This window comes from Hibiscus syriacus, unplaced genomic scaffold (assembly GCF_006381635.1).
Source record: "Hibiscus syriacus cultivar Baekdansim isolate YM2019G1 unplaced genomic scaffold, ASM638163v2 tig00110370_pilon, whole genome shotgun sequence".
Classification (NCBI taxonomy): domain Eukaryota; kingdom Viridiplantae; phylum Streptophyta; class Magnoliopsida; order Malvales; family Malvaceae; genus Hibiscus; species Hibiscus syriacus.
The window spans coordinates 269,391-294,181 of record NW_024062707.1 but is presented as its reverse complement, the minus strand read 5'-3'; the positions used below and the strand labels follow the sequence as shown (position 1 = coordinate 294,181).

The 24,791-nt window shown below is 30.1% G+C and overlaps 4 protein-coding genes across 4 annotated transcripts; 3 read left to right on the top strand and 1 right to left on the bottom strand.

Annotated features, from left to right (window-relative positions):
* Positions 1 to 361: 361 nt before the first annotated feature.
* Positions 362 to 970, top strand: LOC120121332 (VQ motif-containing protein 22-like). The gene has a single exon (XM_039140719.1). The coding sequence runs from the start codon at positions 362 to 364 to the stop codon at positions 968 to 970; it is 609 nt and encodes a 202-aa protein (XP_038996650.1).
* Positions 971 to 8,108: 7,138 nt separating this feature from the next.
* Positions 8,109 to 8,554, top strand: LOC120121331. The gene is made up of 2 exons (XM_039140718.1): positions 8,109 to 8,271; positions 8,381 to 8,554. The coding sequence occupies exons 1-2, from the start codon at positions 8,128 to 8,130 to the stop codon at positions 8,552 to 8,554; spliced, it is 318 nt and encodes a 105-aa protein (XP_038996649.1). The 5' UTR covers positions 8,109 to 8,127.
* Positions 8,555 to 9,111: 557 nt separating this feature from the next.
* On the bottom strand, positions 9,112 to 10,058 carry LOC120121318 (signal peptidase complex-like protein DTM1). The gene is made up of 2 exons (XM_039140707.1): positions 9,756 to 10,058; positions 9,112 to 9,216 (listed from the first exon to the last, which is right to left on the bottom strand). The coding sequence occupies exons 1-2, from the start codon at positions 9,995 to 9,997 to the stop codon at positions 9,129 to 9,131; spliced, it is 330 nt and encodes a 109-aa protein (XP_038996638.1). The 5' UTR covers positions 9,998 to 10,058; the 3' UTR covers positions 9,112 to 9,128.
* Positions 10,059 to 19,259: 9,201 nt separating this feature from the next.
* On the top strand, positions 19,260 to 20,547 carry LOC120121321 (transcription factor MYB93-like). The gene is made up of 3 exons (XM_039140709.1): positions 19,260 to 19,429; positions 19,510 to 19,639; positions 19,738 to 20,547. The coding sequence occupies exons 1-3, from the start codon at positions 19,297 to 19,299 to the stop codon at positions 20,468 to 20,470; spliced, it is 996 nt and encodes a 331-aa protein (XP_038996640.1). The 5' UTR covers positions 19,260 to 19,296; the 3' UTR covers positions 20,471 to 20,547.
* The last annotated feature ends 4,244 nt before the right edge of the window (positions 20,548 to 24,791 follow it).

Genomic DNA, 24,791 nt, shown 5'->3' with positions numbered 1-24,791 from the left:
TAACTTCATTTCACTTCCCCACATCCTTTTCTTCCTTTCACATCCACAACAATATTAAGAAGCCAACTTCTCCCTTTCCTCAGTTTGATTTTGACCCGTCGCCAACCACCGCACCACTTTCTCTAACACATATAATCTTCTGCTTTTCATGTTTTTTGCTTCCCAGAAAACCCTAGTTCAGATCATAATCATATAGGAGGAATAAGAGAAAACCCTAATTCATGCAATCTTCAAGCGGTGGTGGTGATAACGAGTTCGGCTCCCATTGTTGAACCCACCGTCTTTGTTTCAACCTTCATCAAGCCAGTCCATCTTGGGTGCTCAAGGGCTCAACCGAGTTTCGTTTCCAAGCTCATCATCGATGCAACCAAAACCGGTTCACGACATTTACGGTGTTACCAAGAACCCCAAGAAGCGAACCAGGGCATCAAGGAAAGCACCCACTACAGTTCTCACCACTGACCCGACGAATTTTAGAGCCATGGTGCAAGAATTCACTGGAATCCCCGCGCCACCGTTTTCGAGCTCTTCATCGTTTCCTCCGAGGCTCGATCTTTTCGGGTCCAATCACTTGGAAGCTTTACGTTCATCAACTAGAAGAGTCCAGCCAGCTGCAACTCCATTGTTGAATAACATTCCTTTAAATATGTTAAACTTGCAAAACCAGATGGTTCAGCCACTGTCCCATGAAAGCTCGGTTTCAGGTTCAACAATGGCTTCTCTCGATGAGTTGGCCGGCTTCAGCCATGGTGGCAGTGCGAGTCTCAGTGGCTTACATGGAAACTTGAGACACGGAGTAGTTGGATTGAACGATGGGAACCAAGCTCATTTGAGGACGTTTGGTACTAATTTCAAGTTGGATTACTCAGTTTCTTCGTCAGATTTCCACCACGAAAAGGGGTTTGAAAACCTTCCATCAAGAGCAGAAGGCACAGTTGATTCATGGACAAATATTTCTCCTGCAGAGTAGAATAATAATTTACCGTTACGAAAATTACATATGCAAAATAACCATAAATGTTAATGTGAACAGGATTTTGCTGCTGTTATCATATTCTCTGTTCTTTTGCTTCATTTTAGAAATAAATAAACAGTATAATTATATGCTATATTGTGCATATATCTTGAAATTGCGTTATATATATATTATTATTATTATTATTATTATATTTTTTTATTAAACTAAAATAATTACAAAATAATATATGTTATCTTATTATTACATTTAAAGAGCTGTTGAAGCATTTTTCCCACCTGGATTGTTTTCCAATAAATAATCTTCTTTTTGATACATTGATTTTGATGTGTGTTTTACTTAAAAATGGAAACTAAGAGAGCGTAAGCAGTGATGAAACGTAGATGTCAAAGTGACGCAATTTGGTCGTCTTTCAAGGCTGCAATGTTAGACCGTTTGGGTTTTTGATTTTTCTTATCTCATTTCTTCAAAGATGGAATAATTAAGCGTTTAATTTTCCACTTATTTGGCCCTTTCTCTTGCTCGGTGGGGATGATTATTAAACCATGTGAGTTTACCGTCTACTTTCTCCAAGTCTTGGCTATAATCATTGCTCAACAATGTGGAGATGAGAATGTCCTTAGTTTTAAGCCATTCAAGTTATTTCAGTGTGATTTTAGATCATCCTATTTTTTGTCTTTTGATAATTGGCTTTAGTCATAATTATATAAATATATTAATTATATATATATATCTTCTATATTTGTATATTATACCGACTAAAAAATTATAAGATAATAATACTTAAATAATTTTTTATGGGTTTTATTATGATATGGATTTAATTATTTTATTTTTATTTTTTGAAAGAATATTAATAATAGATTTATTATTATAATTTAATTTCAAAGAAGGTCGAAGGATTTTAGGTTAAATTTGTTGAATTCGTAATATTTTATGATGAAATAGATGTTATATCCATATTTAGGAGGTTAAAAAAGAGAAATTTTAAGGTGTAATAACCGTTGTCAAACTACTGTCGATGTTGATCGTCTGTGATCGACTGTGATAATAGTGAGGGGTGATTGAATACGAAAAATTATGATCAAATTCATGAGTTAAAATGATATTTTATCTAAAATGACTCGCATACCATGTTATTAAATTAATGTAAATTAATGATTTAATGACTAAAACGTAATAATCATTAATGAAAATAATAGAATTTTGACAATTTGATCATATAAGTGACAAAAACATAATTTTTCTATATTTAATGATTAAAAATCGATCATTTTTTTATTTGACATTTTATGTAGTGTCGGAAAATTTTATAATTTATTTTTCATTTTTTTATTATTTATGAACTTGAGAGTTGAAATTAAATGTAAATATTTTATATTAGTAATTAATCAATTTAATAAGATCAAATCTTAAATCTTAAATCTTAAATTTACGAAAGAAATAAATTAAATTAAGAGAATTGTTTGCATATTTAATTTTTATAATATTTATTATTAATTAATTAACAAAATAAATATTTCTTTGTAAGTGTTGCACTGCAAATTGGATTCTACTGTTTATCCCTTGTTCCATTCTAAATTCAAAGCCCAGTTTAAATTCAATAACAAATAAAAAAGTTAAAAAGTTACCAGAGATTCTGTATTTTTGAGAAGAAAAAAAAATTAATGTTGTACTCGTATTGTTTTTTTCTTCTGAATGTCTCTCAAATTCAGAAAAAAAAATATAATATAATCTTTCAACTCAGAAAATAAATTTAATGTAGACATTTGACCAATATTTTTTCGTCATTGATTGTTATAATGTTAGCATGACATTACAATGTGCTGACATAACGATATACGGTGTTGACGTAACAACTTATTTATCATTTTTGTGTTATTAATTTAGTTTATCTATCATGTCATCTGTTACGTCATTAATTATTATGAAATGTCACATCATTAATTATTATGAAATGTCACGTCAATAACTTAGACTACTATATTAATATAGTGAAATGTTATGTTAATATTATAACTATCTATAACAAAAATAATTAATTAAAAAGTTACATTAAAAAAATAATACAAAAATAACATTAATTTTTATTTTAAAATATAATGACCTCTGATAATTTTTTACCTAAAAAACAGCAACTCACACGTATAAAGGGATCCCGTTAATAAGGCCGGGTAACAGGGGAGTATTCTGAGCAATTACTCAGTCCCCTATTTTTTATAGGGTTCTTGATTTTTAAATTTTACTTTTACAATTAAGATTTTTAATTTTTTAATTTCAATTATACATTTATAATTAAAATTTATAATTTTTTAATTTTTATAAACAAGGTCTCTAATTTTTTCAATCTAGTTTTTTACAATAATAATTGAGTATCCCAAAATTTTTCAATATCACATTTTTACCTCTATAATTGAGGCTCCTAACTTTTTAATCTTATTTTCTACCTTTATAATTGAAGTTTCTAATTTTTTATTCACTACCCTTAATTTTTTCAACCTCATTTTTTACTTTTATAATTGAAACCTTTATTTTTTTAATCTCACATTTTTACCTTTATAATTAAGGTTCCTAATTTTTTTCAATCATACTTTTTGATTTTATAATTTAGGTCTCTATTTCTTTTAATCTCATTTTTTACATTTATAATTGACTCCCTCAATTTTTAATCTCACTTTTATTTTAATAATTGAGACTCCTAATCTTTCAATTTCACCTTATACTTTTTATAATTTAGAACCTTAATTTATTCATTTTCTTACAATTTATTAATATAATATTAAATTAATTATTCAAAATCATTTATTAAAGGTCTATTTTTTAATTTCACTCCTATTCCTAAAACTGTTCGAGATGACTATGCTTGTTAATGGGTCATAGTAAATGGATCCGGTCTCTTTCGCCTAAAATGCGTTTTTTTTCCTTTTTTATACTATAAAATGTTTAATAAATTATTAATTTTAATTTATTGTTCTAATAAATACATTTAGTAAAAAATGTAATTAAGCTTCCATTTTTTAAACCTAACTAAGTTGAATTGGATGGTGACCTAATTTTTTATTCAGATTACATCGAAACCAACTCGAATAGCTCATTCATGTTGAAGTTTAAAATATTAACTAAAATAATGATTCGCGGAAGGAACGAGTCAGATCTTGTTGGACAACACAGCCACATCCCACACACAGGTACGCTGAGTTCAGCGCATGTGAAACATATCCAAATGTGGTCCACAAAATGATTTGGTTTGGAATGGTAATGTAGCTGTCCAAATACTTACAATTCCTTGAATGTTCACATGGCCGTGGAGAAAAAAACGAAAATGATGTTTTTTGTATTTTTTTAAGGGTAGAAAAGAATCTCCTTAATTAACATGGAAGCAGAAATGGACTTAAAATTTGATGTTAGGGGAACGAATTTAAACTTTTAAAATTTCAAGAGCTACAAATAGATTTTTAATAAAAAAATACATAAAAAATTTAAAATATATAATAATTCAACACACTACCATCTCACATGTTCAGAATTTGCTTCAAATACTTTATCGCTAGATCATTAGAACTAACATTATCTATTGTTATAATTATGATTCTTTTAAGACCCAATTCTTATAAACACTTTTCAACATATCTAACAATAAGCTCCCTATAATGACCGGCAATTGGGCAAAAGCTTATGATCGTTTTATGCAATTTCCAATCATCATCTATGAAATGGGAAGTAAGACGCATATATGACAAATTTTGACCAGATGTCTATGTATCTATGGTAAGAAATGCCCTAGAAAATAAATTCTTGAAATGAATTTTCAACTTCTTCATGTTTTCAATAAACAAAGCATAACAATCGCTGGTAATAATAGTGTGGGAGGGAGGAACAAAATTAGGAATATCAATCTTACGAAAATAACGAATCCTTCACATTCAACAAAACTAAATGACAAATCAACAATCACCATATTAGCAAGTGCTTTTCTAATCTCATCTGGAACAAAATGCCATAATCTAGGAACACTAATAGTTTCAATAATCCCATCAGCATTGTACTTTGTCTTAGACTCAAAATTTAAGATTGTTTGTTTTGTATTTGCGTTAAAAGGGGATTTCTTGTATCGACTAGGGTGACGTTTCATGGAGTTAGTTCTATTATTAGATGCACAAGATATTTTTTTAGAACAGTAAATGCATTCAACATGAGATTTGTCACCCTCACATACTTTAAAATGATCCCATACAACAGAGGTTTTTTTCTTCTTTTCACCTCTTTCACTTGTATGCTTCAGTAATATTTTTCCCTTTCCTTTTGTTTTTTGTATTAGTTGCAGTCTCCATCACAATTTTAGGCTCCTTAGATGACCCAACTGGGGAAGATATCTTCCTTAAATCATCATTTTATCCGATTATCGACAAAATCTAAAAAAAGATTATAATATTAGTATACAAACAAAAACAATTTCATGTTTGTTATTCTTTGGATTATCATTCCATCGACATTATAGGTAAACATATAAAGTTGTCCACATCAATAAAACACTAACGAAATCTCAATACAAAAATAAAACACAAGCCTAGAGAGGATTTGATTATACATGAAGTACATTAAAATCTTACGGTTTGACCATTGGAAGGAAGAACTTTGAAGTCTATTATCAAGGTCTGTCAATTATAATTATGATAGCGGCTAAAGTTGGCAGTGTAACACCAGTGAATTCAAATAACAAACATACTGCATACCAAAATACAAACTAAGGTATTGAAATTTCCTGTGGACGTTTATTTCATCATGTAAAAATAGTCAAGTTCAAACAAATAAACCAAGATTTGTCTATTTAATAAAGTACAATACACATAACACCACATATTTAAACACAATTAGCATCACATGGGGATACACCATGCATACAAGGATTGCAAAGTCTAATCCAGAGTGTTGGTTGCCCTCATAATGAACTTAATCAATTTTCAAATTTTATCTATCCAAGTGGATGAATAAAAGAAAATTCTTCATTCCATTATAAAAAAAATTCAGATGTTAATATTATAACCCATCTTTTGAACATTTCAATTATAAGAAAAGTTATTTCCCACCATTTATTGAGAGAATCAGAAGTAGAGCAGTTTTATTTGATCTTGAATGATGGGACTTACTTGAAGAGTGCGGGTGGCAATGAAATGAAAACACCAGTTTGGGTCTCTCGCCTGCTTGACCGGTCGCTTGATTGTCCGGCGACCGTGCGTGAATGCCTAAACGATAGCTTGTGAGAAATGGGTTGAAGGGTTAGGGATTGAAATGGGAAAAAGTGATTCGTGCGTGAGAAAGGGAATAAGAGACCGAAGAGTTTTAATTTTTTTAATAAAATATACTAAAAGTAAAAAACAAAGCTAAAAAGGTATCGGGTGTCGGGTCAGTGGGCACCCGATTAAGTCATAATTTGTGACTAGGGTCCGACCTGGAAAACCAAAATAATTAGCGGGTTGAGTGTTCGATCCGAAAATTCAGGTATTTTTAATATAACTATCCGATAATTTTCGATCGGGTCAGCGGGTCAGAAAATATTTAACACACCTATTGCTACTGCTGATACACCACACCACCTAGGACAACGAAATTGCGGGAGGTGAGCAGCAACAACATATTTGCAGACGGGAAGGTCAAGTGTTGAGATTACCTTGGCGGTGTACGCAACCCCCCCCCCCCGGTGGCGAAACCAACATTGCTTTTGTTTAATTTCTTAGGTCTAACCCGTGAGTTAGCTCCGTCGTTTAGTTTTCCGGTGTTTTACTGTTCTCTTTAATGGAGGTGTGATTATATAATTTCACCTTTTTCATTGTGGAGTTTTGGGAATTATGTTTTAGGATTTAACATGTCAAATGAGCTATGGATCATCATTGGTAATTGAATTGTTAGTCCTTCTTAGTCTTGTGTTTTATCAATTACGAAATAATCATATATCAGAATTTAAGATTATACACATAATTTTAAATAATGCGAACCAAATACTCTTCTAATCGAGTTCGAATGCTTGAATTAAGCTTTAAAATCTAAATTTTGTTCGGATTTGAATTCTTAAGACTTGAGCTTGGTAGGATTCGACTAAACAACTGATGTTAACAAAATGCAGTCGGATTTGCCAGTTTCATTAAGGTTGATCTCATTGGGATTAGTTAATCGTTATTATAATAAAATGTTAACTATATAATTGATCACTTGTGTTTGTGTTTTGTCTACTTTTTTTCAATATAATATATGATGAGTTTCCTTTTTATTTAATTAAGATATGATAACTACAAATTAACTGTGTTAAATATTTTGGTATAATCACACATTTGGTCATTGTTATTTACATATTCTCTTAATTTAGTCATACTTTTAATAAATCAAAATAAATTTAATCTTCCAATCAAATGATGTCATGTTTTACCATTCAATTAGAAGACTAATTTTATATTAATTTATTGTTAATATGAAAAATATTTATTAAAAGTTAATATATATAAAATATTATAAATTTAAGTTAAGTATTTATATACAAATATATATATATATATATATATATATATATATCATGTTGTCTACTTTAGACCAAACATTTGTTTTGGCTTAATGGTCGGGTACATGTTTGTTTTTCCAAGAAATCTATATTTGAATCCATTTAGCCTCAATTTCTTTGTATTGTCTTCTTTCAACAAGAGAGTGACACATGTTACCCTTTGATTGGTGGAAAATAAATATATTAAATTAAAATAAAGTGAGTCCTCCAATTGAATGTTGACACATGACATTATTCGATTAGAGGATTAAATTTATTTTAATTTATTAAAAATAAGATTAAATTGAGAAAATATATAAATAACATGTGATTGTATAAAAAATACCACGTCCCCCAGTTAAAACAGTTAACTTGTGGTGATCATATCTTAATTAAATAAAACTGAAGTGATCGTATATTATATTTTTAAAATTAATAAGAAAAAAAGGATAAAATTCAAACATAAGTGACTAATAATGTAGTTAAGCCTAGAATAAATCAAGAAAGTGCCAAAATAAAGTTGTAAACACCGCGTTTTGGCTCGCAGTATCCACACCATTAAAGGATAAATCAGAGCTAAAATTTCAAAAGCAGCTTCTCAGTTTCATTTAGAAAAAAGAGAATGGAAGGAACCGAAGGGGAAACCATAGAAGGTGCTCCAAGTTCACAGATCGCCGTTCGATGTGCCAAAGCTGCGTTTCTGCTTTCTTCACTGATATCATATTCTAATAGCGTCCTCCAATCTGCAGAAAACGACGAACTTGAGGTAAAATCATAACTTGACCTTTCATACTCTTGATCGCTCGAATTTGTGTTCAATACGGTTTTCAGTTAAGATCCTGATTAAAATCTTGATTTCTCCCGACTCGACGTAGAAGGAGAAGATGACCAGAGAAATAGAAAATCTGAGGGTGGCGTTAGTGAAGGAACGGCTTAAGATCAAGCAAATCAAGCAGCATGGATCAATGGAGCTCATTCTTCAAGTAATATTCGTTACTTTGATTTCTAGTTTCGTTATAAACTTAGCATTTGATATCTTTCTCGATTGACGAAGATCTTAATTTTACCAACTGCTTAGTAAACTAGCTTCGGCTTAAAGTTTTACAATATTTTACAGTCATTTTGATATATGAAAGTTACGAAATGCATCCATTTGATTTTCAAAAAAAAAAAATTCACTTGTTCGTTTTCAGATCATCAATTTGCCTAACAAATTTACGCATTTTTAATATATTTATTCATATATTTTTATATTAATAAAATATTATTATTTATGAGTATAATATCATGTAAATATATAACATTATAATTTGTAATCATTTAATTAAGACAAAACACTACATATATATAATTATGCAATATTAAAATTCATATATAACATTATAATTTATACATCTAATTAAAATTCATATACGGTGGAACAATTGAGAATTCAGTCATATATCCTCAATAGTAAAACATGTACACGATAAGAACTGAGAAATCAACAACTCCTATATATGCAGATTAAACAATCTCAATGAAATTTTGCAGTCATTGACTAGGCCAAAAACTCAGTTGAATAATAATAATGAGAATAACAACAACGACGACAATAATAATGTATTTATAGAGTTTCTTGATTTAATTCGACACAAAAATCCACCATTTGTAGAGTCCGATGCTATAAATTATTGTATAAACAATCACTCTTATAGGGTAGATCCTATACCTGCACATAAACAAACATTTAGTGAAAACCCTGACCTCATAATATAAAAAATTAAAATCTTAACGAAAAAAAATAAAATTTACTAAAACACCAGATGAATGTTTTACGAGATATGAATATATATTTTATAAACAAAAAAAATAAAAGTGACCTGTATTTTTCGAAATCAAACGTACCCTTAATTCCTCACCACATTTTCAATAGGTAGGTCCACCTCAAGCAGATAAAGTTTATGGAATGGTATTCGAATACCTCAAGCAAACATGATTTCATACGTATATGAAATGAAGCCGTACACCTCTTAAGAGTTTCATGATTTCAACATATTTTTTTAAATTATTGACAATCTCTATATATTTCATACTTTACTAATAAAATAAAAATAATTAAATATAAAATTATTTTTTAGATAAGTGATAAATTTCAAACAATATAAATACACAAATACTCATCCATAAAAGTTGCTTGAAAGGCCGAGTTCCAATATGTGAAATGAACTTGAAGACGAAAAGAAGTGAAGGAGAAAAGAATTGATTAACCTTTTGAATCCGGTTCTTTGAGCTTGAAGAGCAGCTCTTTCGTCGGCGGTCACCGGATAACACCACCGGGAAAAATTACGATCGAAGAAATCCCAGTCCGGCAAGAGTATACCACTGATCCCGATCATTCCAAAGGCGTAAGTTATCATCATCTTCTTCAAAGATAACGTGAATACCCCAACTAAAACTATAATCAGCGATAACCACACTATAGCTGTCCTCAGAGCATCATCGTTAGCCATCGATTCAACTGTCCAAGATGAAGAAGCGACGGCGGCTCTGAAAAATGAGGAAGAATCGAGAAAGGCTGGTTTTCTATATATCTTTTTGGGGTGAAATAATTGCCGCTTTTAATACCTGTTGTCTCAACGGTTTCTTAACCTCCCTAAAAAAATCATTAAATGTTAGTAGTTGCCATTTCAATTGAATTCGAGGCTCTTTCTGAGTTGGAGTACTTCTCAAATCATTAAATGTGACTTTGACATCTTTCCATTGCCTTTCCGTCATATACCATTTCCTTTATATTTTTTTTATTTGAGAAGTATGCTATCCGATTATAAAACGGACTTTTGTTGAGTGTCTTAATTATTAAATTTTATAAAAAAAAGTTTTTTTAATTATATGATAAATTTTGTTGGGTCTCTCAATTATTAAAAATTATAAAATAGTCACTCAATTATTTATATGTTTTAAATTTATCGTTAAAAAAATAATGGTTATTCATGTTAGACTTTAACCTATTGACTGAAATATGATCACATAATTGTTTGAGTTGTATTTTATGGATCGAGCCCCCATTTATATTATATAGTTGAGTCAGTACTTCAAACATTATGTCATCGAGTCAATCCTTGAAAGCAACGACTGTGTCTATCGACATAATTAAAATATAATTTTATCATATCTCATTAAGCATGTCAACGGCCAACTCTAATGTCCGTCAACTTTTTAACATAAGATAATAAGTTTGGAATATATAAATAATCGAATAATTATTTTTAAACTTTTAATAGTTAATGACTAAATAAAATAACATCTTATAATTGAAAGGTCATTCTATAACTTTTAATACAAACTCAAAAAAATAACTCGATAATCAAATAATTATTTATGTACTTTACTCATATTTTTAAGGTTCTATTAAATAAATGTTGCTGATTCATAATTAGAGATATTCATGATAGAACTATATCAGGCCACGTGTTGTAACTTGGACTTTTTTTGTTCCAAGTTATTTGTATGGGCCCAAATTGACTAAATAATTTGTATTTACTATTCCATAAAATAATAAAATATTTTTATATTAATATATATTTTAATAATGCAATTTAGGTTAATCTAACTGAAATTGTGAATAATTTTTCCTCTCGACCTTTTAAATGTTGGAAAAATTATTGAATGAATTGATGATATTTATAGTTAATTAATAATAAGTCATGTCACTTAATCAATGAATTTAATTTTTGGTTTAAAGCTGCATCAATTCAATCATACTTATTCAATAATTTTCTTAATGAAAAGATTAAATCCTTTCATGAAAAGGTTAAGCACTTTTCATCAAACCTTTTCATCAAAATGATAAATCCTTTAATTGAAGGATTAAGTCCTTTCATCGAAAGGTATTAACCCTTCAATCCATCTCCTCCTCTATATATAAGCTACTTACGGCACAATTCTAAGACATAACACAACATAAGTTACACAAGTTTAGAACTTTGGAATAGGAAAAACACTTAGAAAATTCCTTCCAAATTCGTTCTTTCCGATGATAGAGAAAGGCAAGATTGTATTCAACTGATCACTACATTTGTGCTTACTGTTGTGATCGTTTGTTATTGTATCCTGTGAGACTTACGTCTAAGGTTACTTAAAGCACCTAGGAGAGGACGAATATGTCTTAAGAAAACTGTTCATACATGCCTCAACAAAAATCCTTCTTCGGTTTATCTTACTCTATTCATCTTATTCCGTATCTACACATGAGTAACACGTTTCATTCTTCTATTTTAATTCTTTATAATTATTTTGTTTTTTATAATATAATATTTTATTATTATTATTATTTTATCTCGGATTAACATTTTGTCTAACAATCTTAAGACAGATTATACGATTTTTTTATTCTAATCCAAGATATATGAACGAATGATTTATTAAATCAAAACAAACATTAGAGGGAGACATTTACAAACTCATTCGGAATTGTTGGTTAGCACGGTTTGCAACAGCATTGGAATTCAAACAGATTACACTGTTAAGTTGAGTCTACGAGCCTCATCATTGAAACCAGCCTTGAAGACCTAAGTCGAGTGAATTGGCAACTTCTAGTTTACATGGATAACTTGATTGGATAACTTGCAAATGATATTGTTTTTGCATGAATCACTAAGGACAAGCCTTAGTGTATCGTGATAAGGCTCGTAATTTTTTTTTTGTGATGAATGGTGAATTTCGATAAAAAAATCGAAAAGGTATGTGTATTTATACATTGAGATAATACTACTATTTCGGGTTTTATTAAATTCTCACCGCTTAACAGAAGTTAGTTCTGTTTCGAGAATTAATTTATTAAATTCTCGTGATTTAATAGAAATTGGTTTTGTTTTGGGTTTTAATCCTGTTGTCCAACAGAAGTTGGTTCTGTTTCGGATTTTAGTTTTAAATCCTGACATTTAACGAATTCAACAAAATAGTGTTGATTATGAATTTTTGTTTCATGTTTTAGTTTCACTAAATTCCCACCGTTTAACTTAAATTGCTCAATTGTTGGATTTTAGTTTTGACTAAAATTTGTTGCGATAAATAAGATACTGAACGAAATTATGATATGTCTATGAAAAAAAATCGGGCCTATAATTATGTTTCAAGATTTTAATCATGTTGTTCAACAAAATTTATTTGATTTATTGTTCATAACAGAAATCGTTTGGAGGTAACAACATTGTTACAAATTTTGTTTATAATTTTAATTTCTAATTAAATTTTGTTGTTTAACAGAAACAAACGGTAAAATAAATTGAATTAACTTTCAAGTTATTGTTGGAATATTTACAAATTCTGGTTATGTGTTTTAAACGAAACAATGGTAACCACATTAATTCATCTAACTCGTGATTTGAAATATTGATTCCTATTCAGACTTTGAATAAAATTCAACGATTTTAGTGGTTGCGAGCCACAACGAAAAGCATGTGAAATTCATGGATAGAATTTCAAGACATAGCGACATAAAATGTTATATTTAATCATGTTGAATATGGTTAAATATAGGATGATCCTCCTATTCATAAAGAGGATGAGATATACATTGTTTTCGTTAATGCTTGAAAGCATTCTAAGTTTCTATATCGGAATTACATCTTGAATGGATTGTCAGATACATCATATAAAGTGTATAATATCCATAAGATTGCTAAAGAATTATGACATTTGATCATGTTTTGAGTTGTCACATAACATGTGGAGGAAGTTATTTATTAGCAAATTACCTTTAAATAAGGTAACTTACAAGAAAATAGGCTAGACACCATATGAGTTATGGAAATGTAGAAAACTTTCCTACAACTACATCAAAGTGTGGGGGTGCCTTGTATAAGTATATGGTAAGTCAAGATACATACGTTGTCGACATAATATTATTAAACAATTGATATCAACTAGAGTTATCTATATTGATTTTGTAAGATCAAAAGATAACATTGTGGATCCGCTAAACAATGAGTTTAATCGAGATCAAGTTGATAAACATCGAAAGGAATGTGACTAAAGCCCATTAATATTTAAGGCACTATGTGAAGGAAAACCCAACTTAGTTGACTGGAAATCCCAAAATCTAAGTTCAATTGGATAACCTACTTGCATAGACATTGTGAGGTCACTATGGGGTTCTTATCCCCAAGTTCATTCCTATGATGAAAACATTGACTAAAATGTGGATGAGGTTAAGCAATGCTTTTAATGACCGCTATGTTTTTGGTAAGCCGAACAACATAAGTCACCTATGTGAGAGTGAAGTGGAACAGCTTCAAAGAGACTATTAGGGCATAGTTCTCTAAACTCTTACAGAACCAGGAGATATCCACGGCTATATGAACATAACCATGAGAACCAAATTCTTGTTAGTGAGATATTTGTGTGAGGTATGTCATCGCTTACACCAACGGCATGACAATTCAAGGACATCACCTCTACTGGACAGCTAGTAAGGTAAACATATTTTCACAAGGGAAGGTTCAAAGGGGGATGCCTACCTATTCTATGCAAATATCGAAAGTAGAATCTATTATCATATCGAGTCAGTGTTTGAACCATCAAGTTCATTCATGTAGGGGATTGTTGGAAAAAATATTGAATGAATTGATGTTATTTATAGCTAATTAATAATAAGTCAAGTTAATTGATGAATGAACTTAATTTTTGGTTTAAAGTTGCATTCATTCAATCATACTTCTTCAATAATTATCTTCATGAAAAGATTAAATCATTTCATGAAAAGGTTAAGCATTTTTTATCAAAAGGATATGTCCTTTAATTGAAAGATTAAGTCCTTTCATCGAAAGGTCTTAACATTTCAATCCATCTCCTCCTCTATATATAGGCTACTTAAGGCACAATTCTAAGACATAACACAACATGATTTACACAAGTTTAGAACTTTGGAATAGGAAAAACACTTAGAAAATTCCTTCTAAATTCGTTCTTTCCGGTGATAGAGAAAGGCAAGATAGTGTTCGACTGATCACTACGGTTGTGCTTACTGTTGTTATCGTTTTTTGTTGTATCCTGGGAGACCGACGTCCAACGTTACTCAAAGCATCTAGGAGAGGACGAATATGTCTTAAGGAAACTGTTCATACAAGCCTCAACAAAAATCCTTCTTCGGTTTACTCATATGATTCCGTGTCTACACATGAATAACAAGTTTCATTCTTCTATTTTAATTCTTTATAATTATTTTGTTTCATTCTATTATATAATATTTATTTATTATTATTATTTTATCCCAGATTAACATTTTGTATAACATTACATCAGAGCTAAACTACACTTGGATAAATCTTCTCGTGGCATCATACATTTTATTAAATATCTTATAATAATATAAAGTTGGATAAATTAATAATTAATATTATATGTCCATTCCTATGTTATTTACATCATGTTTATTTTTATTCAAATTACAAATCTAGAAATCAAGTTTAAAATAAGCAAGTCCATTAACGTAGAGACGTGGTAATAGATCTTAGGCATCACTGAGTCCACTACATTTTGGGCTTGAGCCCATCTGGTGAACTCAGCGGCCAATAGATTCAAACGGCAATTAACAATTAGTTGAATGGAACTCGTCACTCCACAGTTTATTTTATTTGATACAAAACACATCTCTAAAGTAAGCATAAAACAAACCAAGTAATTGTTTTACACGTTATGTGGTTTCTCTCGACATTTTCACAATATATTTAAAATATTTATCCTTTATTTTTATTTCAATAAATCTTTATTGTTTTATGGTTGAGCCAAAATTGAGAGTATTGGCTGGTCTCATAGAACTGAAGGAATTCAACTTGTATTATATGGAGTGTCCAATGAAAATATACCACCGAATCCGTGCTTTCCTTCACAGTTTGGACTATATATATAACATTATATTAATAGATTTCAAGGAAGTATTACATAAATTCAACGCTAGGTTTTCTTACATTGAGTGACACTCGTCATGTGATGTGTGTAAACAATTGTTATATTCAGTGGGCTCCAATTTTACTTTTGTTTATTCTGGGTCTTACCAGACATTTAGTTTAAATTATTTACGCTTAATATATGATGGGTTTTTTTAATATTCAATTATAAAACCTGAGGTGGAGTATTGGTGATAGGGTAGGTTTCTTGGGGTTTGGTCAATGTGGAAATGGTCCTCATTAGGTTATCCATTAGGGACTTACACACAACTTCCACTCAATTGGGTTTCCAACTGTTCCCATGTTATGAATGCCAAGAGACGAGCGTCATCCTCAAGCCATCCCCTAACATGGTACCATTTCCATTTTCTTTTTACAACAGTTAAAGAGAATTATAAGATAATATCAGTTCAAAAACTTTAGTAATGTACATCCATCTAAAGATAAACCTTATATCTCTATGAAAAACAACAATCCATTTAATCCATGAGACCAAGGACGAACACATGATTTTATATTAGACGGGCGAGCTTCTAAAATTTAAAAAAAAGGATGAACCGATTATAAAATTCTAGGAGGAAAAAATAGATTTTCAATCGAAAATACATAGAATAATTTTAAAATATGTGATGATTTTAAAATTTCAGAGATTGATTATCTCACACGTCTTTTTCTCGATCTATCCATGTATGAAACCATCTAATAAATTCCTTTTTCTCGTTTTTAAAATTATATAATTACAATTTAGTGAAATCATAAAATTACACTCTAGTTTTTTTTAAATTAGTAACTTAAATTTTGTTACCTAAGTGGAATGTCTACCTTCGCCCTTGGTTGAAACTCTAGGGGCGAGGCAGGAAGGGGCATCGGCTTCCTTGGCTAAATAATACAGTCGTATTTTTAGTTCGACCCAATAATTAATAATTTAATTTAATTTAGGCCCTTAGTTAAATAGAAAAATTTCATTGCTGACCCCTACAAAATGATAATAATTTAGTTTAAGTGGTTTAAACGCAATTTTTATTTTTACCTCCCCATTTTTCTTAAAAAAAGTTTATCTATACCCCAAACATTTTCTTTTAACTTCACTTCTATTAAAACTAGTCATTAGTCCAAATGATACAAACTAAGGATGATGATTTTACCAAGACCCGTTGATTCTAACCCAATCCGATTTAGTTGGGTCAAGTTTTTATTTTAAAAATTTGAATTACAGTCGAGTAAGATATTTTAATGTGTCTTGGATCAAGTTAGATTTTTGACCGGATATAATATTACAATTATTCTTTATATATTTAAATATATTTAGAATAATATTCATTTTTATTTTATTTTTAAATAGATCTTTATTTTATCTAATAAAAATAAATTTTATATATAAGTTGAATTAAATGGGGTCCTCCTAAACTCATATAAGGTTGGTTACAAATAAAAAAAATTCAATTTTTAAATTATATTCGAATGAACTAAAAATCTGATCAAATGTGACCCATTATCACCCCTAATAGAAATCGATGCAACCGATATAAAATCTCATTGAAGAAAGGAGCTTGATTTTATATGTTACATTTTTTAATTAATGATAATTAAATATTTTAATTTATATTAATTATATATTAAAATTAACATTATCATTAAGGTAAATTTATTATTGCTTATTAACTATATTTAGGGGACACACAAGGGCAGGAAAATGTCTTGGCACCTAAAATGAGAAAATTCAAGTAGTATGTTAGAACTGGTGACTAATGTTTAGGAAAGTTGTCGTTTTCCCAACCACAGTAACAAATTAGTCACTAACGTTATCTAGTTATAACAAAATGATCACTAATGTTATCGATTTATAACAAAATGAATACTCCACCATTATCTCTGTTAAATTGATGACGTGGCACCGTTAATAAAAAGGTTAATATTTAGTTCTACCCTAAGCTATTGTTACAACATCAAACATGTCCTTAAACAATGATTTTATATCTATTTTATCCAAAAGATTTCTAATTTCTAGTTCTTTTAAACACCCTACGATCTCAATTATATTCTAACTATTTTTCTTACAAAACGAAAACCACATTTAAAACTATTGTTTGTCTATAAATATTCTAACCACTTTCCTTACAAAATGAAACCATCCCTAAAGCATTATATTTTACATTAAAATTAATTGAATATGTGGTTTTAAATATTCATGTATTTGTCTTTAATGAAAAAACTTTATTTATCTATGCAGTATGGTTTTCATTTTATGAGAAAGGTGGTTCGAATATAGTTTTGGTGGTGGGGTGTTTGAAAAAAATTATAAATTAGAAAGCTTTTGGGATAAATTAGATATAAAATCGTTATTTAAGGACTTGTTTGATGTTTTAGCAATATTTTAGGGGTAAAACTAAATAATAACATTGTTATCAATGTTACCACGTCATCAATTTAATAGAGATAATATTAGTGACCATTTTGTTATAAATCGATAACACTAGTGACCATTTTGTTATAAATCGATAACGTTGGTGACCAATTTGTTACTTTTAAAACTTTAGCAAGGAAAACAAAAACTCACTCAAACATCAGTGACCATTGGTGTAGTTTACCCTTAGTTAAATAAACTGAAAATCAAGCCCTTCATCATTTTACGCTGGGTTAAATCTGATTTAAAAATATTTACTTATATGCGAAAGGGGGAAAAAGTAGGAGCAGATGTATTGATGATTATGTGTCGGTAAATGCAGATATTTAGACGCATTGGTTGGAAACCTGATGAATCAAGCAATTCAGTTTGTTTAACTGACAATTGAAACTTTTAACTGAACCTGGTTTTTATTATATTATATGACATCACTGCGTTCTTTATTCAAATCACACCATAGTCCATCCGACAAGGAACCTGTATCCATGGTCCGTGTCACTGTTGGAGCTGTTGGCAAATGACATTGACACTAACTACATTGACAAATGAAAGAAGAGTTTAGGTTTGAAAGAGCTCTTTTATCTTATGTTCTAAGTTAAAGTTCCCATTCTTATTCTTGCACAAGAAATAAAACACACACTCCATCAATAACCAATACCATTCCCCACTTGTTAGTTTCTTCGTATAATTACCTCTTAAGAATATTTCAAACGAAATGTTATATTTATCACAATATTTCTCTAATTATTTTGCTTATCTCAACATTTGGGTAAAGCGATGAACGTTTTTATTGGGATATTAGAGAATGTTGGGTATGAATATATGTTTGAAGTGGATATTTATATATTCATGTATGAATATATATGGAATGAAAATGTAAAACATGAGTGATTTCATTTAAAATAAATAAGCATATAATAATATGACTGTTTAATAACTTAAATTTATAGAAGGAAAAAAAAAACTGGTGTTTGCTGCACCAACTTCTCCTCTAACAATGTAAAAAACTTGGGTTACATAGAGAGATGCGTTAAGTTTGGTAGGTAGATTTGTTAATAAAATAAAGGCTCGTGATGGAATATAAAGAAACAATAAGACGTTAAAGATTATTGAAGGCAAAGGCAAGCCATGCAAAAAGTGCAAACCGAACAAATACGTAATGACGAAAGGATTATTCGTCTTCGTCCCCTTGCGTGCATGAAATGCTTTCCTTTTAATTTCTTTGACCAATTTCTCGTATCCACGTTTTCACGAAATCATATTTTAATTATGTTTAAGAGGCCATGAAACGATATACAAATTATTTTCCCTCTTTTTTCTCAAAACATTAACAAATTAAAAAGCTTTATACATAGTTGAAGCCGGGGAAAGAGTGTGTATATAAATAGCATGTATGGGGAGTTTAGGTGATGACAAAGGGAACATAGAAGATAAAAGAGGAAGAAAAGAAAAAAGCAGCATGGGAAGATCTCCTTGTTGTGATGAAGATGGTGTGAAGAAAGGACCATGGACTCCCGAAGAAGATCAAAAGCTGGTTCGGTTCATAAAGAACCATGGCCATGGTAGCTGGAGAGCTTTGCCTAAGCTTGCAGGTTTCTGCTTTTAAACCCTAAATTGTCGATAATCTCTTGTTTCCATTCTCTGTTTAAAGACTTGGAATCGGCCATCGCAGGTCTCAACCGATGTGGGAAGAGTTGCAGGCTAAGGTGGACCAATTACCTGAGGCCTGATATCAAGAGGGGCAAGTTTTCTCAAGATGAAGAACAAACCATCCTGCATTTGCATTCCATTCTTGGGAACAAGTAAATATTAGTATTTCTAAACCGCTACACTTTTGATTATGATTTCACTTCTTTTTCTATGTTTGTTTGAATTCTTATTATTATTCTTGTGTTAAAAGGTGGTCAGCCATTGCAACACATCTGCCTGGGCGCACAGATAACGAAATCAAGAACTTTTGGAACACTCATTTGAAGAAGAAGCTGATTCAAATGGGGATCGATCCGATGACACATCAACCCAGAACCGATATCTTCTCAAGCTTGCCTCAGCTGATAGCCCTCGCTAGCCTTAAAGACCTCTTGGAGAATCCATTGCAGGCCGAGGCTGCTCAGTTGGCTAAGCTTCAATACCTTCAGTTTCTCCTCCAATCTTCTTCTTCTTCGCCTTCAATGACCAACAACAGCAGCTATGGCGGCGGTGCCATTGCAGACATGGAAGCAGCTTCTCTCAACTTATTAAATTCAACCCATTTTTCACTTGGAAGTAACATTATCAACGAAACCTCTCAATCTGAACTGCTCCACTATCCACCACAACAACACGTCCCTTTCGGTTTCCAAACATCGTTGAATAATATTGACAAGAGAACATCAATGAACAGTGATGAGATGGGACACTGCTCCAACTTTGTTATCGGCCACGGTGATAACCTAACCGATAACTCGTCTTCGTGGCTTCTTCAATCGCCGACGACACCTCCGGTAACAGCTGGAGCGGCCGGCGATGCATCGGTGAGCAATAATCCGGGAGATTCGAGCAGTGCTTCGAGCTACAATGGCGCGGCCGCCGCCTCTCCGTACTGGTCTGAACTCTATTTCGACGACTCTATCATGCATGAGGCTATTTCATAGATGTGGTTTTATTTTAATTTTTACATTACAAGTCTTGAGACTGTCGGGTTTCGGATTTTCCATTGTTTGATGTTACTGTAGATAACTAAATTGCACCTCAGCCGTTAATTTACTATACGTTGACTATACCGATTATCGACTGTCACGAAGACCATCTTATTTATCAATATATTAATATAATGATTGTGTTTATGTTAAATTAAAGCGTAAAGTATATAAACAGTCCCCTGACTATAAGATATTACTTTGTTGAGTCTCCTGACTATTAAAAGTTACAAAATAATTATCCGATTATGAGATGTTATTTTATTGAGTCGCTCGACTATTAAAAGTTACAAAATAGTCATTCAACTATTTATTATGTTCCAAACTCGTACTTTTTCGTTAAAAAAGTAACAACTATCTGGATTGGATGTTATTATGTTGTCTGATATATGATAGTCGTTTGAGATTCTAGTATCAAATTTTATCATATCTCAGACAATATATTAACATCTAGTTCAGACTGTTGTCAATTTTTTACTGAAAAATGACATATTTAGAACATAATGAATAGTCACGTGATCATTTAGTAACTTTTAATAGTCGGAAGACTCAACAAAATAACATCTTATAGTCAAAGGACCATTTGGTAACTTTTGATAGTCAAGGGACTTAATAAAGCAACACCCTATAGTCGGAGGGTCATTTGTATATTTTATCATATACTAAATGATTAGATAATTTGTACGAACCAAACAATCTCGGTTGTCAAAGATATAATTGTTATTTCTAGAGGTCTCGGGTTCGAGTATCAACAATTGTAAGGATTTAAACATTCATTATCAAATAGTTGAGAGTCATATACTACCTCTTGTAATCACATTAGATCAATAAAAGATATATATAATTTTGGGATAATTATCTTATTATGAACCATGTTCTAGACTAGTGTCATTATCTTAGCTCTCAAAATATTCACTATGTATACATTTTATCATTATACATAAGACTCTTCAATCACGTTAGAAGGAATGGAACATATTAATCGATTAACATTTTCTCGTCTTCTATTTATCTGACCACCTTTAATTATTATTTCTTTCATTATACATCATCATTAATGTGAACTACAAACGATTAATCAAATCATTCTCGTCTCTAACGTATTCGATTATTTTTAGTAATAATATTTTATGCTATATATATTAATTGATCCTATTATATTATTCGACTGTAATATATTTATCATTTAATATAAGTATATATTTTATTTAAACACATTTAATATTCTATATTTTCCATTTATTTATCATAGAATTATTTTTCGGCCTCAAATATATATGTAGGATGCAATTGGCTATGTAAATCTAGTTTAAAATAAAAAAAGATGTTAAGAATAAGATAATTAAGAAGCATAGACTCCATTAAGTGGTTAGTTGACATGTGTTCTGATAACATTAGCTTTCAATTAAATTATTTTGGATTGGGGTGAGACATAGTCAATCCCTTGGGAGAAAAGAAATCAGATTTCTCCAACTACTCTTTAGAATCAAAACTTTACATTTACATAATTTTAACGAATTAATAGTATTATTTTATATTTTAATATAATTTTAAGATAATTACTATATCATATGCATTCTATTTTAAATTTATATATATTAAAAATGATTCAATGATAATTATATAAAAATCAGAAAAATAATTTAAACTTTAAAAAAAAATTGAGATGGTAAAATAATTAGCTTTTTAATTGTATTTATTTTATTTAATAATTAATATAATTTCTAATTTTACATTATCAATTCAACTGGCCAGAACACATTTCAATTTAATCAGTACTGAGTACTGTCATTCCCAGGGATTACTTCCCATTAAAGACGCGCATAGGATATTAATGACTACATATGAATACTGTTCAACTATGTATTTATGTATTTATTTATACATGCATTGCATTTTATCTATATTTTTAATTTTCTGACTGCCGGAGGTCTTCCACGGAAGCTACACTCAATCTGGCGTTGGAGTCAGCCTACTACCCTACCTCCCCCTTACCCTATCGCATATAGAAATTGGATTTTGTTGTTGTTGTTGAGTACTGTCAACCATGACAAATATAAATCCTATGAAAATCTCATATTAGTATGCAGCCTAAAAGCCCAAAAGAATTGGACAAGAAGGAAAAAGCCCAAGACAAAATTTGCTTGCTTCTATGTTTTAAGGCTTAAATGCACACATTGTCCCCCTAAATTATATTATTAGTATTGAGTTATCTCTTAAAATATTTTTTAATTTTTTTTATTTTTTAAAATTTAAATCGTTAACTCGTTTACTCCAAATCATTGACTCTGTTCAAAATAAAATTTGATAACCAACCAAATTATGCCACGTCCCCTCTTAAATTTGAACTTTTTTAATCAAATAAATAAAAACCAATTAAAAATAAAATAAATGTTATGTCAAAAATACCTTCCTTTTTTCTTCTCCACGTCCACCCTCCCTTTCCCCCCATTTTCCCTTTATGGGTCTGCAACTTTGCTTCCAGACTTCTCATATACAAAAACACAACTCTTCTAAATTCATTCTATAAATGAAAACATCACCACCAAAATGTTAAAAAATGCTTAAGTGCAAAACTATATCACATGGAAATGTAAATTAATCACCTGAAGCTGGAGGAAAAAAAGAAAGACAAAAACACCAAAAAAAAAATGTTAGCAAGAGAATGACCTAGAGAGCAAACAATCCAAGAAAAAAACAACGACAGGGTATCGAATACAATAAAGAGAGAGTTGAATTTACCGTAAAGGGAGAATCAGAAATTTGAAATTAAAGCTTATCAGAGAAAGAAGAGAACCCAACCGCTATTTATATATATCCTACAGCTTGAAATCTTCCCATTCAAGGCTTAAATGGAGTTGGAAGGTGTGATAGAGATAATAAAAGAAGTTAGAGAGATTTTAGGCACACAATAAAGAAGGAAAACAGAGGTGTTTAAGGAAAGGGGTAATGTTACGATGGTGAGGTTGAGGAAGAGAGAGGAGGGGCAATTTTGGTATATTATATATTTATTTTTATTAATTGAATTTTATTTATTTAAGATAATAAAAATAAAAATTATGGGTAACGTGACGGGTTTTGATTGGCTACCGAATTTTATTCTTAACGGAGTTAACGTTTTGGGGTAAACGGGGTAATGATTTATAATTAAGTGGATAAAACTTTTAGAAAAATAATTTAAGGGACAATTCGATACAAATAATATAATTTATGGGACAATTAGACATTTAAGCCATGTTTTAACTCATACATAGACCCAAATCTCTCATTTAATTACATAAAAGTAAACAAGTTATATCGTGTTTTAAACAAAATTGTCTCTATTTTCTCTCTCATTCCTTTTTATTAGTATGATATCATTAAAAGTTAATATTTGATTATTTATTTTAATTTATTGATATTGTATATAAATTTTACGGATGCAATTGTTTAAATTTATTATTTTTAAAATATAATTTCTTGTTGAACTATGTTATATTATATTTTTGATATAACAAATTAAGAAAAATTATTTTTGGATTTGATTGAATTTGTTCAAAGTTTTCAAAAATAATTCAAATTCTATTAAACTACAATTTGAGCACAAAGTAGTTTTCTAGGTACGTAGTATCGATATTGTTCTTACATTATCTGTTCATGTTGTATCGATACTAAAGGTAAGAGAAGTATCGATACTCTTTAGGTAGTATCGATACTACCAATTGTTTTCCAAATTGCTCAAATTATATAATACCAAATAGGTGTTGATACTACTTTACACAATGATATCGATACCATGAAGCATAGTATCGATACTGGTCAAGCCCAACGATCTTCAATGACTATTTTATTTAAATATTATAAAGGTAATATCGATACTCATGAAAGGAGTATCAATACTCCCTGTTTTGAGTAGTTTTATTTTACAGAAAATTAATCCCCAACGGCTCCAAAACATCCCCAGCGGCTAGATTTTACAGAAAGTTATAGAGATTTTAGGTACACAAGAAAGAAGAAAAACAAAGGTGTTTAAGGAAAGGGGTAATGTTACGATGGTGAGGTTGAGGAAGAGAGAGGAGGGGTAATTTTGGTATATTATATATTTATTTTTATTAATTGAATTTTATTTATTTAAGATAATAAAAATAAAAATAAAAATTATAGGTAACGTGACGTGTTTTGATTGATTACCAAATTTTATTTAAGAGATAATTCTATACAAATAGTATAATTCATGGGGCAATGGGGCATTTAAGACAGGTTTTAACTTATACATAGACCCAAATCTATCATTTCG

What these genes read in the sequence shown, in the direction of transcription:
- LOC120121331 (XM_039140718.1), top strand. Translation starts at nt 8,128, where the DNA reads ATGGAAGGAACCGAAGGGGAAACCATAGAAGGTGCTCCAAGTTCACAG. An exon ending in CAGAAAACGACGAACTTGAG is followed by an intron (nt 8,272 to 8,380) that starts GTAAAATCATAA and finishes GACTCGACGTAG; the next exon opens with AAGGAGAAGATGACCAGAGA.
- LOC120121318 (XM_039140707.1), bottom strand. Translation starts at nt 9,997, where the DNA reads ATGGCTAACGATGATGCTCTGAGGACAGCTATAGTGTGGTTATCGCTG. An exon ending in CAAAGAACCGGATTCAAAAG is followed by an intron (nt 9,217 to 9,755) that starts GTTAATCAATTC and finishes GTTTATGTGCAG; the next exon opens with GTATAGGATCTACCCTATAA.
- LOC120121321 (XM_039140709.1), top strand. Translation starts at nt 19,297, where the DNA reads ATGGGAAGATCTCCTTGTTGTGATGAAGATGGTGTGAAGAAAGGACCA. An exon ending in AGCTTTGCCTAAGCTTGCAG is followed by an intron (nt 19,430 to 19,509) that starts GTTTCTGCTTTT and finishes CGGCCATCGCAG; the next exon opens with GTCTCAACCGATGTGGGAAG. An exon ending in CATTCCATTCTTGGGAACAA is followed by an intron (nt 19,640 to 19,737) that starts GTAAATATTAGT and finishes TTGTGTTAAAAG; the next exon opens with GTGGTCAGCCATTGCAACAC.
- LOC120121332 (XM_039140719.1), top strand. Translation starts at nt 362, where the DNA reads ATGCAACCAAAACCGGTTCACGACATTTACGGTGTTACCAAGAACCCC.